This window comes from Mycena indigotica (genome assembly GCF_014461135.1).
Source record: "Mycena indigotica strain 171206Taipei chromosome Unknown Mind.scaff0001, whole genome shotgun sequence".
In the NCBI taxonomy this organism is placed as follows: Eukaryota; Fungi; Basidiomycota; class Agaricomycetes; order Agaricales; family Mycenaceae; genus Mycena; species Mycena indigotica.
The window spans coordinates 1,160,291-1,176,309 of NW_023503000.1; the positions used below are offsets into that span (position 1 = coordinate 1,160,291).

At 51.5% G+C, this 16,019-nt stretch overlaps 5 protein-coding genes across 5 annotated transcripts; 2 read left to right on the plus strand and 3 right to left on the minus strand.

Moving 5' to 3' along the window:
• Positions 1-342: 342 nt before the first annotated feature.
• Positions 343-987, minus strand: MIND_00020500 (uncharacterized protein; the record flags this gene model as incomplete). The annotated part of the gene is made up of 3 exons (XM_037357176.1): positions 343-503; positions 553-814; positions 871-987. 3 exons carry the CDS (start codon positions 985-987, stop codon positions 343-345), a joined length of 540 nt encoding a protein of 179 aa, XP_037225086.1.
• A 529-nt stretch (positions 988-1,516) lies between these two features.
• MIND_00020600 (MI domain-containing protein) lies at positions 1,517-7,765 on the minus strand (the record flags this gene model as incomplete). Its single annotated transcript, XM_037357177.1, has 16 exons — positions 1,517-2,061; positions 2,117-2,486; positions 2,538-2,624; positions 2,673-4,002; positions 4,052-4,549; positions 4,617-5,338; positions 5,391-6,040; positions 6,098-6,336; positions 6,382-6,421; positions 6,736-6,873; positions 6,922-7,005; positions 7,058-7,248; positions 7,297-7,417; positions 7,464-7,541; positions 7,588-7,676; positions 7,725-7,765. 16 exons carry the CDS (start codon positions 7,763-7,765, stop codon positions 1,517-1,519), a joined length of 5,223 nt encoding a protein of 1,740 aa, XP_037225087.1.
• Positions 7,766-8,861: 1,096 nt separating this feature from the next.
• On the plus strand, positions 8,862-11,111 carry MIND_00020700 (Glycoside hydrolase family 18 protein; the record flags this gene model as incomplete). The annotated part of the gene is made up of 14 exons (XM_037357178.1): positions 8,862-8,984; positions 9,030-9,363; positions 9,410-9,475; positions 9,520-9,642; positions 9,693-9,800; positions 9,850-9,866; positions 9,914-10,007; positions 10,053-10,106; positions 10,161-10,239; positions 10,292-10,307; positions 10,353-10,767; positions 10,812-10,880; positions 10,933-11,012; positions 11,061-11,111. 14 exons carry the CDS (start codon positions 8,862-8,864, stop codon positions 11,109-11,111), a joined length of 1,629 nt encoding a protein of 542 aa, XP_037225088.1.
• A 368-nt stretch (positions 11,112-11,479) lies between these two features.
• MIND_00020800 (Glycoside hydrolase family 18 protein) lies at positions 11,480-13,614 on the plus strand (the record flags this gene model as incomplete). The annotated part of the gene is made up of 10 exons (XM_037357179.1): positions 11,480-11,909; positions 11,958-12,023; positions 12,068-12,190; positions 12,237-12,344; positions 12,395-12,505; positions 12,558-12,669; positions 12,717-13,244; positions 13,291-13,388; positions 13,434-13,513; positions 13,561-13,614. 10 exons carry the CDS (start codon positions 11,480-11,482, stop codon positions 13,612-13,614), a joined length of 1,710 nt encoding a protein of 569 aa, XP_037225089.1.
• Positions 13,615-13,668: 54 nt separating this feature from the next.
• MIND_00020900 (uncharacterized protein) lies at positions 13,669-15,595 on the minus strand (the record flags this gene model as incomplete). Its single annotated transcript, XM_037357180.1, has 6 exons — positions 13,669-14,237; positions 14,290-14,615; positions 14,662-14,769; positions 14,813-15,383; positions 15,438-15,481; positions 15,531-15,595. 6 exons carry the CDS (start codon positions 15,593-15,595, stop codon positions 13,669-13,671), a joined length of 1,683 nt encoding a protein of 560 aa, XP_037225090.1.
• Between the last annotated feature and the right edge of the window lie 424 nt (positions 15,596-16,019).

Consider the following 16,019-nt stretch of genomic DNA (forward strand, 5'->3'; position numbering starts at 1 on the left):
CTGGAGAACATTCCTCTTGGGTAGGGATCCTCGGGATCGATCCCCAAGCTTCGCCAAAGCCGTCATACGTTTGAAACAGTTGTTGGTAGAGTGTGTCCGAGGACGGTTGCTGAGGTTTGCTGTCATTGGGCGACATTAGGAGAGATTAGGAGCCAAGGCAGGCGAGTCACACTGTGACTTGAACGCGCCCACACGGACACACATCTGAGTGTGCTAGCAGCTACTATAAGTAAGGAGCAACATGATGGGATTCGCTCAGTCACTGACTCGTACATGGCTAAGCTTGATCTTGGAACATTCCATCAAAGCTACACCTAAAGAAAAATACAAGTCTCAAGGTAATTAGAAGTCAAACGGTTGCGGAGGCTGGCTAAGTTCGGGGTTGCACAATAAGATGGGGTTCAGAGGTGGGTCTGGAAACGGAGAAGTGGCAAAATAGAGTTTATCCTTGTTCACCAGGACGACTATTTCGCCTTCAGCCCCGATACGGGTATTGGCTCCTTCTACTCATTATGCATGAGAGCAGAATAATGGCAGTTGCATCAAGCTCACCTGCGGGAATGACACCAGTGGTGAGCTCGGAAATCCACTGGCCAGTCTCATGCTCATGATACGCAGGGTACCATCCTTGCTTGTATAGATCCAGGAAAGAAATGGGAGTTTGGGGCGTAGTTTGGAGCGCAATATGGTAGTTCCAGATGCCTGTATTCATCGCCGTCTGGTTGGTCCAGAGAACCGCAACGTACGCGGTGTTCTTGATGTTGATCAAGAAGCTGTTTCCTGGTCCACGAATTCGCCCAGGAGAGTTGAAGTCCTAGGGCGGCGAAAGAGTCAGCGAAGCAAGCATGCAGTATTTACTGTGCCACTCACTGGTGAACATTCTTCTAGGGTGGGGTATCTCGGAATCGATGGCCAAGCTCTACCATAGCCGTCATAGGTCTTAGACAGTTGCTGATACAGAGCCGAAGAAGACGGCTGCAGCGACATGGAGGCAAAGGAAGCTTTTCAACCCGTAACGGTCACGTGTTTCGGCAACGCCGTATCTGAATAAGGCCGGCGCGCGGCGGTTGGATACTAGTCCGGGCCGCCGGCGTGCCGCACACTGGCCGAGTCCAGCCGCAGCCACATGGTCAATGATGCATGCAAATTGAACAATATGACCAGGAAACGGTGCTGATACAGTCCAGAGCTGCTTGTGTGGGTTAAAATAAGCAGTCAGTCTCCTTGAAAAGAACGGTCTCGTTCTATTTGTGAGCAATTCCCTCTCAAAACCCAGTGCTGATCGTCTCAAATATTCTGCTCAAGATGCTCTGCTCAGGGTGTTGTCTCGTGTAATATAATACAATCGTCGTGTAGTGCTAATGAGGAACGAAGCAAAAAAAAAGGGAGACGGAAAAGGGAGAGACGCAGAAAGAAATACTATGTGGCGTGAACTAAACTACCTATAGCCAATAAAGAGATATCGATGAGCAATGCGCAAGCAGACGGAGTAAGAAAAAAGCGTAATCAATGCGGTCTATGAAGCAGCGATGAGTGCAAGAAGCTTGTCGGCATCGCCAGTCTTCTCTGCAACCCTCTTCTGCCTTTCGTCGTCAAACGTCACCAGTTTCATGATTAGGGCGAAGTAGTTGGGTGCTTTAGGCGCGTCGATGGCAATGTCTTCGAGAATCTCGGCTAGAGGAGCAAGGCCTTCTTCGAATGCCTCGGCCGAGCAAAGCTCCTTGCTGGATGCCCGCCCAAACAGATCCGCCACCAGTTGCGCGTCCGACTCCTTGGCCTCCAGCGCCGATCCAGCCAATTTTTCCACCAACCGAGGGTGATGCGCTGGCGGAAGAGCAGAGAAATACGCTTCCGCCTCGTCCAGATTCCGAATGGCAAAGAACTCTTTCGAGTCTTCAGCAACTTTCCTGTCGGCAGCTTCGTCTGACATCTCTGCCACCGCTGCCTCACCCTCCGACTCGGATTCGCTCTCGTCTGACCCAGCAGGAGTCGCTGCCGATTCCTCCGTTGGTTTCGAACGAGGTGCCAGAATGAGACGTTTGCGTTGGGTCGGTTCAGGTGCTAGATCAGATGATCGATTAGATTGATCACATCACAGATAGAAAAAAAGACTGACCCTTTGACTCTGGAGAGGATTCGGTTTGGCTGAGCATCGAGAACATGTTGCTACTCGACATGTTGGAGTTAGAACTGGTCCTTGACAGTGATTCGCGCTTGCTATCCTTCCTCCCAGAGAACACGCTACTCGGGCCAAGCGTCATCGGCAAACCGGCCTTGCTACTGCTGCCCATCTTGCCGAATTGCGAAAGGTCACCAGCCTTGGGTGGAGGCCGCGGTCCACTGCCACTGCTCTGAACATTGGTCCAACCATCAGGTCCTGGCCCTTGGAAGTCGCCTCGCTCTGCACCACGCCGTGAACCACCACGAGACATACTGATCGTCCGCTGGTATGAGTCTTTCTCAGCCTTGGCCGCATCTCTTGCCGCCTGAAGGAAATAATTAGAATATGTTGAAAAAAACTAAATATGTGTACTCACGGCGTCGTGGACCCCTTGGATCGTAGTCGGCGCTGCCATTTGTGTTGACCGGGCAGCCCATTTGCGATCTCGCAGTTCAATGACGTCCTGTTGCATTCTGAGACTCCAAAAAAAAACGCAAGAAAACAAACAAACCTGTAACATGAACTGCATACGCGAACTGACGCTCTTTGACTTGGCGAGCTCCTTCATCCTCGAGAAGTAAACGTCCATATGTGCTCGCGCCTTCTGCGTATCGAGCAATGAACCAACAGTAGAGATAAGCTTGCAAAGACTTTCAATCTCCTCTTCTTCGGGATTTTCGACGTTGCCGAGCAGCTTCTTCACGCACTCGTGCATGATGCGCTCAGTCAACATCTGGAGCTTGAACAACTCGCCGATGAACTTGATCAAACCGAGACCCTGACGCTTTGCCTTTTGCGCAGCGTAGTACTCATCTGAATAGAGCACTGGGTCTTCGTTCGAGTCACCGTTTCCACCCTCCTCGTCTTTCTTCTCTTGAGCAGCAGCCTTGGCCTTGTCCTCCGTCGCCTTAAGAGCAGCGGCAGCGGCAGTCGCCTCCTTTGCTACCCAACCACGCTCGAAGTCTTCTTGACAGCGGTTCAAGAGATACTTCCGGAACAGTTGGCCACCAGCGATGGGCTTGCCCTCGGCATTCTTGATACCGTCATCCTGAACCTTGGGGCTGATTTGCTCCATCATCTTGCGGCAAAGACGAGCATACATCTCCGACCAAGTGGCCTCATCCGTCGCCTTCTCGAACACCAGTCGAATGACTTGGATGAGTGTCCTCCCGTCCTTCTCCTTCTCCGACTTGTTCGCCCACTGAATGATTTGGTCCGAAAGCGAATCGAACTTCTCCATCGTCAGTTTGTTGAGTAAACTCTTGACTTTACGGTCGACGGCTTCTGGCGAATCCGCATCAATCTGGTTGAGAGCGCGACGATCCCATCGGTTGGCACTTATTGCTAGCGGTGCAGCGTTCTCGATACCCGCCAATGGTGTGAGTGCTTGTGTGGAGTTGTGTTTGTCGCGAGTTTCACCCCGCTTACTCCGTGTCCGCTTGCTTCCAAGAGCAGAACCCACTCCAGGCTGACTCGCGGTCCGTTGCATTTGCGCAGGACGGAATTGACCAAGACCAGAGACACTGGTTGCACGATTTCCGTTGGCGAGAGCGAATCGTTCTTCGCTCGTGAGCTTTGTACCCGCGCCTTGGAAATGACCCATGCTGCCACCAAACGGCGCTGGACCCTTGCCAGGGAATGGGAATCCCGGCGTCGTGTTTCCACCAGAGGGACCAGACATTGATGATGTCCGGCCGGGTCGGTGAGTGCCTCCTCTTGACGATGTTCTCGTCATAGCTGCTTGGTCAGCTGGGCCAATACCGATCGCGTCGAGTGGGGGAAGATTGTCGGGCTTCTCCTTGCAGATCAACATGAATTGAAGGAGGAAATCACGATCATATCTGAGAAACATGTTACCACAATTAACATTCAACAACAAAAAAGACATACCGGAACTTGCCATCTTTGGCGTTGGCATTGAGTTCTAACTTGGGGCTCTGAATATTCTCGGGATAGGTGATGCGACTGAGATCTTCGATGATGCGAGCAGTGGCGAGGGCAGAAGGGAGAGCGGAAGGAATGTTGGTCTTGAGAGTGCTGCTAAGATCAAGGCGGCCTGGACGACGGCGCGCTCCCTCTGTTGAAGGAGCTGTGTCGATACGAAGAGGCGTGTCTTTGATTGGAGTAGCTTCTCCCGAGTCCTTGTCTTTGTCGCTGATAGGTTCGACTTCTTGGAGTTCACCATCCTCGAGTTCAACAGGCTCTTCCGTGATGGTTGCTGACTCTTTGAGTTTGGCTTCGGCAGCGGCCTCTTCTTCCAATTTCTTTTGTCGCTCCTCTTCTGCTTTCCTCTCCAGTTCCTCCTTTTCCTTGCGTTCCTTTTCTTCCTTCTCCGCCTTAACTTTGGCCTCTTCCTCCTCTTTCCTCTTGCGCTCTTCTTCCTCTAACCTCAGTCGCTCCTTTTCTTTTTCTTCCTCCTCCTTTCGTTTTTTTCTCCTTCGCTTCTTCCTCTAACCTCCTCTTTTTGTCTTCCTCCTCCTTCTTTTTCCTGTCGGCCTCTGCCTTCTCTTTCCGCAGTCGCTCCTTCTCCTTCTCCTCCGCTTCTGCCTTAGCCTTGGCGACTTTGTCCTTCTCTGCCTTCTCCGCCTTCTCTTTCGCCTCCTCATCAGCAGCTATTCGTTTTTTACGCGCCTCTTCGCTCTCCATGCGGATCTGCACCGACTTCCTACTTTGATGTCCAGGACTATTGGTTGCCAATGGCACAGTCGATGTGGGTGGTGTTGCGGGTGTCGCAGCGGGCTGCACATGCTGCTTCAAGCTTTCGAGCTTCACTTCAGTCCCATCAGCACTTTTCAGCACAATTTTGGACTTTGGTCGGGGGGCAGCACCGCCAGGGACAAATGTAGGGGCGCCAGTATTTAAACGCGCGGTGGAGGGAGTTGGAGGAGGCGAAGATACTGCCGTCACACTGCCAGACGATGAATGCTGGGCTAATGGCGGAGCCGCATGATGAGGAGGGACGGGGACAGCGTGAGCGGGCGTCGGAGTGCCAGGACCACTGTGAAGGGGGATTGGATGAGTTCGGGGAGACATGGGCATGCCTGGTTGTGGCGGCATTTGAGGAGCCGGATGCATTGGTTGACCTTGGGGCGGCATTTGTGGCGCAGGCATATACCACCCGCTAGGTTGGTACATATATCCCGGTTGGTCACTGGGCAATCCAGTTGGAGGCCCATACTGTGATCAAATAAGATTACACGAAGAAAATCAAACGAAAATAGTGACGAACGTAGTATCCCGACCAGCCCATCGGCGGCGCCATTTGAGGAGGCATACCAGTTTGCATTCCTGGCTGGGGGTTCTGCGATAGCCGTGGGCTTCCCATAGCCGAGTTAGGCACTTGTGGGCCATTTGGTGGTCTTGGCCCGTTGCCGTTGGGTATTGGCGGTCGCCCATACACGGGGGAAGGAGGTGGACGAGAGCCTGATGCACCGCCATTTTGTGGTTGCTGTTGTTGCTGACGGGGTACGAAGGTGGAGAAGGGGGTGCCAAACTGGGAGGGGTTTGGAGGCTGCGGTGGTTGGGATGGTTGAGGAAGGGAGGCTGTTCGGATTGAGGGTGAAGATGTTTCGGGTTGCGAAGATGGGGGAGCGGGAGTTGAAGGGTTTTGGAAAAGCGCCCGAACGTCCATCTTGTTGAGTTTTGGTGCAGGCGAGGACGATGTCGACGGAACGGCCGAAACTGGGGTCGAAGTTGTCGGTGATGAGGATGAAGATACACCTATAGACTTAGATATAGACGGTTTGCCGTTGACATGAGCGGCGGGGACGGTGCCGAAAGATTTTACAACCTCGGATTTGATGGGAGCGGTTGGCGGGGCAGGCGACGATGAAATGGGCGCAGAAGCGTCATCTATGGAGCCAAAGGTTACTGCAGAACCTAAAACATCGAGACAGTAAGCACTCGGATCGAGCGAAAAAATGACCTTTCGCGTACCTTGTTTTACAGCCCCGACATTCTTGCCCGGTATGCTCACGCCGTCTTTTATGGGAACCCCTTGGCCAAGTGTGCTCGATCTTCGCGAGTGTGTTGGTTGTGGGCCATTGCTAGTGGGAGAAGGGGCGGGAGATTGTGAGCGAGGAGAGGGTGCGGATGCCGTCTGCGGTGGGCCCTTTGCCCAAGCTGACTTTGAAGATATTGAATTCTTCCCTGTAGCAGTTGAAGATTTGCTCATTCTAGCCTATTAGCTATTGTGAAATGCAGAAAACCAGGCCACGCACGAATGGTCAAAGAGATAAAAAAAAGTTGAGATGTGATTTTCTGAGTGGGGGTGGTTTCTGCGTGCGGTTGGTCGTCAAAAGAGACCTGCCAGCAGGCTAGAAAGCAGCTGGAATGAGTCTAAGTGCGGTTCTTGCGGCGGACGCTGGGCAGCAATCCGGCAGAGAGTCCTTGTCGACGAAGGACGAAGGAGAGGAAACTCAGCCTCTTGTGACCAGCTGTCACGTCACAACAGCCAGAATGGGCTGTGATATCACACTGACTCGCTGACTTCTCAAGGCGTGTACAACAGGAGGCATTTGCTGTATTACAAACAAACAAACAGGTGTTTTTACAAAAAATACATGCTCAGCTACCGTAATCGGGAGGCAGCTCGCCGCTCAACATCGCATTGTCGGCCATGAGGTCTTCAATCTGCCGCTGCAACTCCGCGATTCGCTCGTTTCCTCCAGTCACTGTGGTGTTCTGCATCTCTCGGATGAGAGTGTACATTTCTTGAATCCTGTCCAGTGCTGACTGAAGCTCTGACGAGTTCACCTGACCTTTCTCGGACATCGATCCACCACCGGGAGCCACACTTGGACTCGAAATCGGTGACTCAAATGGGTTTTCAGAATTCTCGAGATCTAATCAACAACCATTGTTAGTTTCTACGTATGAGGATCATATCAGCCTTGCCTGTGAAGTGATTCAAGTTGTCACCGCGTCTGAGCTGGCGTCTTCTACGCCTCAAGAGGACCAGTAAGCCAATCAATAGAAAGACCAGTAAAGTGCAGACGGGCACTACAATGGCGGCGATGGCAAGGCCGTCGTTTCTTGCGGCTGTAGCTTTCCCGGTTGTTTTAGTTGACGCAGATGACTCGGATGCGCTGTACGTTGTCAAGAATATTTTTAACCAAGGCAGTGCAGTAGCACACCTGGAAGAAGACAGTTGGCTAGAAGATGGCCGCAACGCAAGCGAAAGTGCCGCTCCTCCCAAACTACTTGTCGAGGATATCGTCGACTGAGAGCTGGGAAGGATAACACAAGAGGTGTCCGCTTATGTCGGTGAGAAAGAGAGCATAGTCTTAACATCGACACGCACTTCCTTTTTGTATCACAAATGTGTTAGTAGACGCCAATGTCCCCGAGCTATCATTGGCTTGTAAGCGCACAACTGTACCTAGTGCAACGTCAGTAAACTGTTGAATAAAACAGGGCAAATCCACCCGCAGGGACATTCGGAGTCCACACATAGGAGCTCTTAGATTGAACGATTGCGAGGATTGGCGGGTCGGGAGCGGCGAAGTTTGCCAAGCTAGGACCCCAGTGAGGTTCAAGTAGAGGTTAAATGAGCGCTCCCTACGTCTTGAGACTCGTTAGCGCAAGGAAACGTGTAATATGCATCATACCAAGCTAAATGGCGCTGGAGATATTGATTGGGTAAGTTTCTGTGAGTTCCATGGTGCACACTACTCACGAGTACCTCCTGTCCACGATATCTGAAAGGATTGACAAGTAACCGCATGCGCACTGACCCCCGATGTTAGAAAAACAAATCCCAATAAGAATATCACCACTGACTCGAAATGGACAGAGCTGGCTGTCTCCCCAATAACGGGTAAAGCAAAAATAGATAGAGCAGCAAGCCAATGAGTCTTCATAGCGCCGCGAGCAAGAATGTCCAGCGTCGTGGACGGTCAACGTCAGGCGGTAGGAACGGGGCAGGCAGTCTAGCAAGTGCAATACATAAGTACAGTGCCAGAGAATATGATCATCTTTGCTGCCGCCTGTTGAGCGACAATGCAGTCGTGGGTTGATTTTCGTTGGTATATGGCGACAGCTAAAATAGAGCTTTGGATGCGAAAATTTCTGAATGTTGACCGTCTCCACTGGCAGGCGGTTTGACTTGATTTGGTTTGTTGCAATCCGCCACTCGGGTGGATCGGAGACAACCTTTCCTCACACGACCAGACAGTCCCAGAACATCATAAAAGAGTTTGTTGCCAATGGCTGAGAACTTGAAGAAGGTTGATGAACACGTGAACATCAAACTTTCAAGCTCCTGCCGTCATGGTGTTTGTTGCCAACTTTGAAGTAGAACCGAGCCACGCTCTCCAGGACGCCCGAGGTGCGGAACTCTCTTCGCATAGACCGCACTGGCAAGGAAAGCGCAAAATTGGCTTGATAACACTGTCTGCTAGTTCGGCAATCCGAGGCGGCGTATCATTTGGTGTTCTCTCCACCTTCGCCTTTTTCGTCGCTGCTAGGTTTGCCACCTGATAACGAGCGTCATCGTGCGGTCACGCGAAATTCGGTCTCTAAGAACCACGCGCGATAAGTCCTAGAAGCAAGGGCAACAAGCGTCAGAAGTCCAACAACAAACCCATGTTCTTCCCATTCCGCTTCCAGGATTCCCTCGAGATGGAGCGGAGGTGGAATCGCTTAAATAAATACCACCGACTGCCGTGTCTCTCTCCTTGCTAGCTTAACTCCACTCGCCATGTCTGCTGTTATCAAAGGCGTCGCACACACGACCGCATCGACTCCTCGTCCTCACATTGTCTACACCTTCCAGCTCGAGAGGGATGGAAAGACAGAAGTCGTCAAGAAGCGATTCTCAGAGGCAAGTGACTCGGTATCGTTGCAAACTTCACTAAGCCATTTCCAGTTTGTTCAATTACACCATGCACTAGGTGTGAAGGACATTGACCTTCCTCCTAAACGGATTCTTGTTACGAGTTTCATACCCTCGGCCTGGGTTGACGATGCGCTTATTGCCGAACGCAAGAAGGGCCTCAAAACATTTCTCAATACCCTCCTGGCCAACCCAGCCTACAAGGACCAAGCCGCTCTCAAGGAGTTTTTAACACCAGCTTTGCGTGCCTCTCCACGTCAATTTGACTTGGAAGATGCTTTGCCGTCGACCTTGTCTCGCAAGGCAGCTCAAGAACTCGCACCAGTTGTTGCAGCCACCACGTTCATTGCAGCTGCTTATTACCCAGGTCAGTCTGTCCGCACCATTTCGATTCACTCCTCAGCCCTGTTTAGACTGGTCTGCGGATGCCTTCCCGCCCGAAAACCTCAACTACTCTAAGTTCGACATTTTGTTCTTTGGTCCGTCTGTATGTATTTGGAAGCCTCTGCTGACAATTATGCAGCTTTCGCGATTCCAAACTCGTCGTCAACGCTAACGTGGGACTCTGGTAGTCAAGCCATTCTCAAACGGCTTGTCTCCAGCGCCAAGGCGAGCGGAGCCGGCACCAAGATCGTTTTGTCCGTTGGTGAGTGTTATGATCTCTCGAATGTATCTTGAAAATTGACGATGCTGAAGGGGGGTGGGGCGGTTCAACCTACTTCCATCAAGCCTGTAGTTCCTCGGCCAACCGTTCAACATTTGTGTCTGCTCTTTCAAGCGCGGTCTCGACATATGGGCTGGATGGTTGGGAGATTCTATTAACGTCGCGAGTTCAAGGCTGACCATCCTCCAGGTATCGATATTGATTGGGTACGACCTTTGTTACATGTGAAGAATGTAAAATTCGACTCGAACAGGAATACCCTAACAATCCTGGTGCTGGAAACCCCTACGGATCGGCGGACGCTGCGAACCTATTGCAGCTGTTGACTTCGCTTCGGTCTGCTCTCGGTAAGAGTTCGGAAGAGTGATAAGGTCTAAGATAACCTATTTCAGGCTCGTCCAAGATTATCTCTGCTGCTGTTACAGATCTGCCTTGGCTTGGGTCTGGTGAGTAGTCTTCGTGATTATGCGGACTGCCCTTCTGAAAGTGCGGAATTCAAGATGGGAATCCAATCAAGGACATGTCAGCGTATGCAGCGCAGATGTCCTATGCCAATCTTATGAACTATGACATCTTTGGGTGAGTGCTTCCCGAAGCAATCGAAGTTTGACTTCAAGTTGACCTCACACAGTGATTGGTCACCCGCGGTGGGTTATCGCCACAATTTTTTGCTTCGGTCTAACTGCCGATAGCCTGGTCCAAATGCACCGCTTAGCGACGCATGTGGGACTTCGAGCCAACCTAATTATAGTGCACAAGCGGCGTTTACTCAATGGACGGCTGCTAAGTTCCCTGCCAACAAACTCCTTCTCGGCCTCCCTCTCTATGGATACGTCTTGAATTCCAGCAAGACCGTGCTTACTGGAAGCTTCGTTGAACCGGAAGAGTTCTCCACGAGTGCAACGGTCAAAGTCAATCCGATGCGTGGCGCCAACAGACGGCCGGTGACCGTTCGCCCGCCTATCATCTCCGAAGTCAAGGCCGACGCAACTGCAAATCTGCAAAGTTGGTGGGGCCAGCAAATCCCATTCTCGTCACTCGTATCGTCCGGTGCGCTCACCAAGAGTTCCAACGGGACCTATAGTGGTGCCAACGGGTTCACTGAAGGTTTGTTGTTTCGTTCCTGAAGGATGCTTGTTTATCCGGTGTAGGTTGGGATGACTGCAGTGACACTCCCTATCTGTTCAATACCTCCCAAAAGACTGTTGTATCATACGATGGTGAGTTGCGACTAAGCTCAAGAAATATGGTCTGTTGATGGAGGGCTCCCAGACACGTACTCGTTGGCCGATAAAGCTGCTCTCGCCAAATCTAATGGGATGGCAGGTTGTTTCACGTGGAGCCTGGACCAGGTAAAACCGGTTTGCTTCGGCTCTTTGCCTGCTGAAACAGCGTGCTAGGACGACGGCGTGACACTGCAGAATGTTATTCGCAAAGCGTTAGGGAAATAAAGATGCGGGATGTTGAGTTGAGGCAGAACGATACCCATTCACGAAGGACACGACCGATTACGCGCTTTCAAGTTGTCTAGACAGGCGAAGCTTGCCCCGAATATTGACTGGTTAGCTGATTCTGAACGCTTTCGATGTCCGTTGCAGATTCTGCCGGACTGGATACCTTATTCGGATCTTGCGCTCCTGTCTTATTTCGATCGCAAAACGTCAATCGAAATTGCTGGTTGACAGTACTTATATCATTGACCAATGTTGTTCAGGAACCTCCCTCTTCTTTACAATGTTCCCCGTCGTGACAACTGTTGGCCATACCACGAGCTCTATACCACGTCCACACATCATCTACAAGTTCCAACTTGACAGAGATGGCAGCGTGGACGTTATCGAGAAACGGTATTCCGAGGTGTGTCGCTTTACGTTCCACACTCAAGCGAGGAGCCAACACAACACAGTTCGTCACGCTCCATGCTAAACTGGGCATCAAGGACTTCGATCTTCCACCAAAGCGCATCCTAGTCACGACCTTTCTGCCTTCTGCGTGGATTGACGACACCCTTATTGCTGAACGCAAATCTGGCTTGCAAGAATACCTCGTTCAGCTCCTACAGGTCCCGCAATACCGACATGATGACATTGTCCAAGAGTTCATCGCACCCACGGTCACCAATGTGCCTTTGCAGGAGTTCGAGCTGGAAGACGCGGTTCCATCGACCTTGTCTCGAAAGGCAGCCGAGAATTTGATTGAGGCGGTAGCTGCTGCTGCTGTGCAGCCCATTGCAGCTGCATATTATCCCAGTATACTAATTCTTTTTTGATCGACACGAATGCTAAGGGCCGTCTTAGCGTGGACCATGGACAGCAATCCGCCCGAAAGACTCGACTACTCGAAATTTGACGTTCTTTTCGTTGGTTAGTCAACTCCATGCAGCCGTTAATTGTGCTCATGACCCCAGCCTTCGGGGCCCCTAGCACTTCTGGTGGCGTTGTGCTAGGGTATGAAACTCAATCAATGCTTAGGCGACTGGTCCCAAGTGCAAGGAAGAGCGGAAAAGGCACGAAGATTGTACTGTCGATTGGTAAACACAGCTCAGAGTTGTGTTGCGCATTTTCATATTTTTGTAGGTGGATGGACAGACAGTGGGCCATTCCATCAGATGGCAGCAAGCTCTTCAAGTCGATCCAAGTTCGTCTCTGGCGTGTCTAAGGTGGTTTCTGAGTACGGCCTGGATGGTATGTATGCCATGAGAACATCTGACCGCCAACCGCTTATCCTTGAACAGGAGTCGACATTGACTGGGAGTATCCCAACTCTCCTGGCAATGGAAACCCCTTCGGACCGGCAGATGCCGCGAATTTCTTGCTTCTTCTGAAGGCGCTGCGCGCTTCATTAGGTATGGCTCCGTCATGTGACCGCGTTGACATGGTGACATCTCACCATAACAGGCTGGTCCAAGATTATATCAACAGCGGTCACCGATCTGCCTTGGCTGGGATCCAACGGCGCGCCGCTCAGAGATGTGTCTGAATACGCGGCTCAACTCACCTATGTCAACATGTAAGTGCTTTTGAGACTCTTCCATTCTGTGATCTGATGAAGCCTAGCATGAATTATGATATTAATGGTGGATGGAGTGCATCTCCTGGGCCTAATGCACCGCTGGGCGACGCGTGTGGGCGATCTTCGCAGCCACAGTATACTGCTAAGGCCGCTTTCAATCAATGGACGGCCGCTAAATGCCCCGCATCGAAGCTCCTCCTCGGCCTTCCGCTTTACGGCTATGTTTTCAGATCAACCAAGACGACTCTCTCCAGCTTTGTCGAGCTTGATGTGGAAGATCCTCCGACTGAAATCCCGCCTGGAATTGAACCTACCCAAGATAGCGCCCCAGTTGGGCCGATTCGTGGTGGGAATCGCCGAATCATCGTTCCTGATGACCCCGAAACCGAGCCAGAGGTGCCTGACGAAACCCCGCTGACAGAAACTCCGCACCCCCTTGACCCGGAAGTCGAGCCTACCACAGGCGAAACCGACGCGCAAGCTGTTGCGAACCTGAGCAAGTGGTGGGGACAAGCCATCCCGTTCAACAGTCTTCTTGCATCTGGCGCTCTGATCAAGAAACAGGACGGAAGGTTCGTAGCGCATGTTATATGGTTTCTGCCATTCTAACCCTTTTAGTTACGGAGCGGGTTCAGGATATACGCTCAGTCAAGACCAATGCTCGACGACCCCGTTCCTATATAACACCGCCAGGGCTACCGTCGTCTCGTTCGATGGTATTGTTGTCGCAAAACGTTAGACCAATCTGACATCAAACCCAGATACTCACTCTCTTGCGGACAAAGCGGCGTTTGTCAAATCTAAGGGGATGGGAGGCGTCTTCACTTGGTCTTTAGATCAGGTTCGTTTCCACGCTCAAGCCATTGTTTTGCATTAAACAGCCTGTAGGACGACGGAGTTACCTTGCAGAATGCAATCCGCAAGGCCTTGGGAAAGAAGTGACGGTTCCCCCCATAGATACCCCCTGTAACACATTCTTGTCCAACTCGGAAACATTCATTTTGTTACAACGAATCCACCAGATCCAACCGCGCCAAACTTCAACACCTTCCCGCCTGAGCCAACGCTGCTCCCACTATTGAATACCTGCTTGATTTTCCCTGAAAGTTGCAGTTGCGACAGAGTCACCGTCTCGTCCTTGTAGTTGATGTTGGTCGCCAGCACAAGGGTTTGACTGGCGACTGTCCAGAGAGCAGCATCAACGCCATTGGGGAACGTAATTTGTCGGAAAATTGCTTCGGGACTGAGAATATAAGCTGCCATATCGCTGCTGAGGGCTTTCGCGAGGCCTGAAGCAGAGGCCTTGACGTCAGGCATCGTGGGGTCGTCCCAGGAGATCACGCCCGTCCCACCGTGGTTGATGCCCAGAATGGCTTCAAGCACCCACTCTTCGCCGGTCGGGTAGCGTGGCCAATACGATTCGTTTCCGAAGCCCTGGGGAACCGTCCAGACAGCTTTGGTAAGTTCCCAGCCGTTGACGAAGTTGCGCGACTTGAACTCGTCCATGCGTGTTGCAATGTCTGGGAAGCCAGCGTGGCAGTTGTCGCATCCACAGTCACCGTAATCTGGAAAAAGTTCGATACTAGTAGGGACCTGGTGAGATATAAACAAGCATACCGTCCGTGCAAGGGGTGCCCCAGACTGTCGAGAATGACAAATTGTTGCCGATGGTATACGTGTCTTGAAGGATGAAGTCGGCTCCGCTAGCATAGGCAGTGTACTCGTAATTCTCGCAGTTGAGCACGAGTGATACAGGGTGATATCCTGCGCCGCCGACCCCATCTCCACCATCCAAAGAGTTGATTAGGTTAGCGGAATGCAGCGTTGCACCCAGAGGGTCACTGGTCCCGTCGGGCTCGTCGGCCGTATACCAGAGCAGAAGATTTTTGCGTGTCTTGATGCGGTTGACCTGTTCAGTTACAGAGGTATCATTCATATAGGTCCTGTTGGGTCGCATTAGAGACAACCAACAGCAAGAGTAATGCATACCCTCGCATGTCATACATGAGCCACAAACCCTCTTTCTCCATCAAATCCAAGACCTGATTGAGTAGAGTGATATTATCGAAGGATGGGATTGGGTGAACAACCGTGAAACTAGAACGATGAGATAAGGTCGCAAAATAATTTGTGAACACACCCTTGAGCTTTCAATTCAGGTAGCGCAGTAGTATAATTCGTCTGTAAGTAGTTTCCAAAGCCTGTGTAGAAGCCGATAGGAAACACGGGCTCGAACGCGGCCGCACTAGGTCCATTTAGCGGTCGCGCCAAGATGGCTCCAGTCCGTGCATCGAATTTAACAACGGAGCCGATGTTTGGCGGAGGGTCAGGTAGGTAGGTGAGCAGACTCGTCGCACTGAACGTCTGCTTGCCGAGGGTAGCAGAACAAGTGATCGTATATGCAGCTGTCTGTGGTTTCAATGCGGACAGTGCGAATGGGAGGGCGTGTTTTGTTGCGTTGAGAGGGACAGATCCACCAGCGATTTGTTTTCCGTCAACAGAGACACTGACAGAAAGAGCGTCTTTCGAAAGTGTGATTGGTGCAGCGTTGTTAACCTGAGCAAACACAATAGGTGTATCGACCAGGATTTCGGTGGGGGACGTCGTCGTAGGGTGAGTAGCGTCTTCGGGAAGATATGGACGGATGGCTGGCGCACAGCGAAGCGCCAAAAGAGGGTGGCTAGATGTGGCAGGAGTGGGGAACCTCCCTCCTGCAGAAAGAATCCGTTAACAAGTGTAATGAACGAGGAAATGCCCATCCATACCTGGGTCCGTTATGGGCTCAGTCGCCATGTAGTTTTTGTTGCACCTAAGCTTGTGAGTTAGTTCGCATTCCCTCCGGAGGATGGCAAGCAAACCATGTCTGGCCCAAAACACAGATAGACAGCAGGCCAAAAGTCAGAATATGGACGACGACGGTCATGGTTTGGAGCCTGGGAAGCTGGGTGCACTACCATCACATGGAGCAGGCAGGAAAAAGAAGACTCATCGCCAGCAGAGCGAATCAGAGCCGCAAATGCGCTCAATGCTGCTGTCGGGTGACATAGAGGTGGTGGTTCTCTCCAAATTTGACAGCAAGATCATCAAATGTTATTTTTGTCTTTGGTTCTCCAAGATACGGACGCAAGCACATCTTTACAAGTCGAGCATGACATAGAACGGCCATTGAGAATGCGAGATATCCATGCTACCAAGGGTAAGTCGTGGTGCTCGCTCCAATTTCTATGACATCATTCTCCGTTCCCCCCTGAGCATGGCCTTCGTGTCGGGCTTGGTTGGGAAAGTTATTCGCGTGGATAGCACCATCCTCACGAGCATATATGTTAACGTTGCCTTCCTGTACAGTC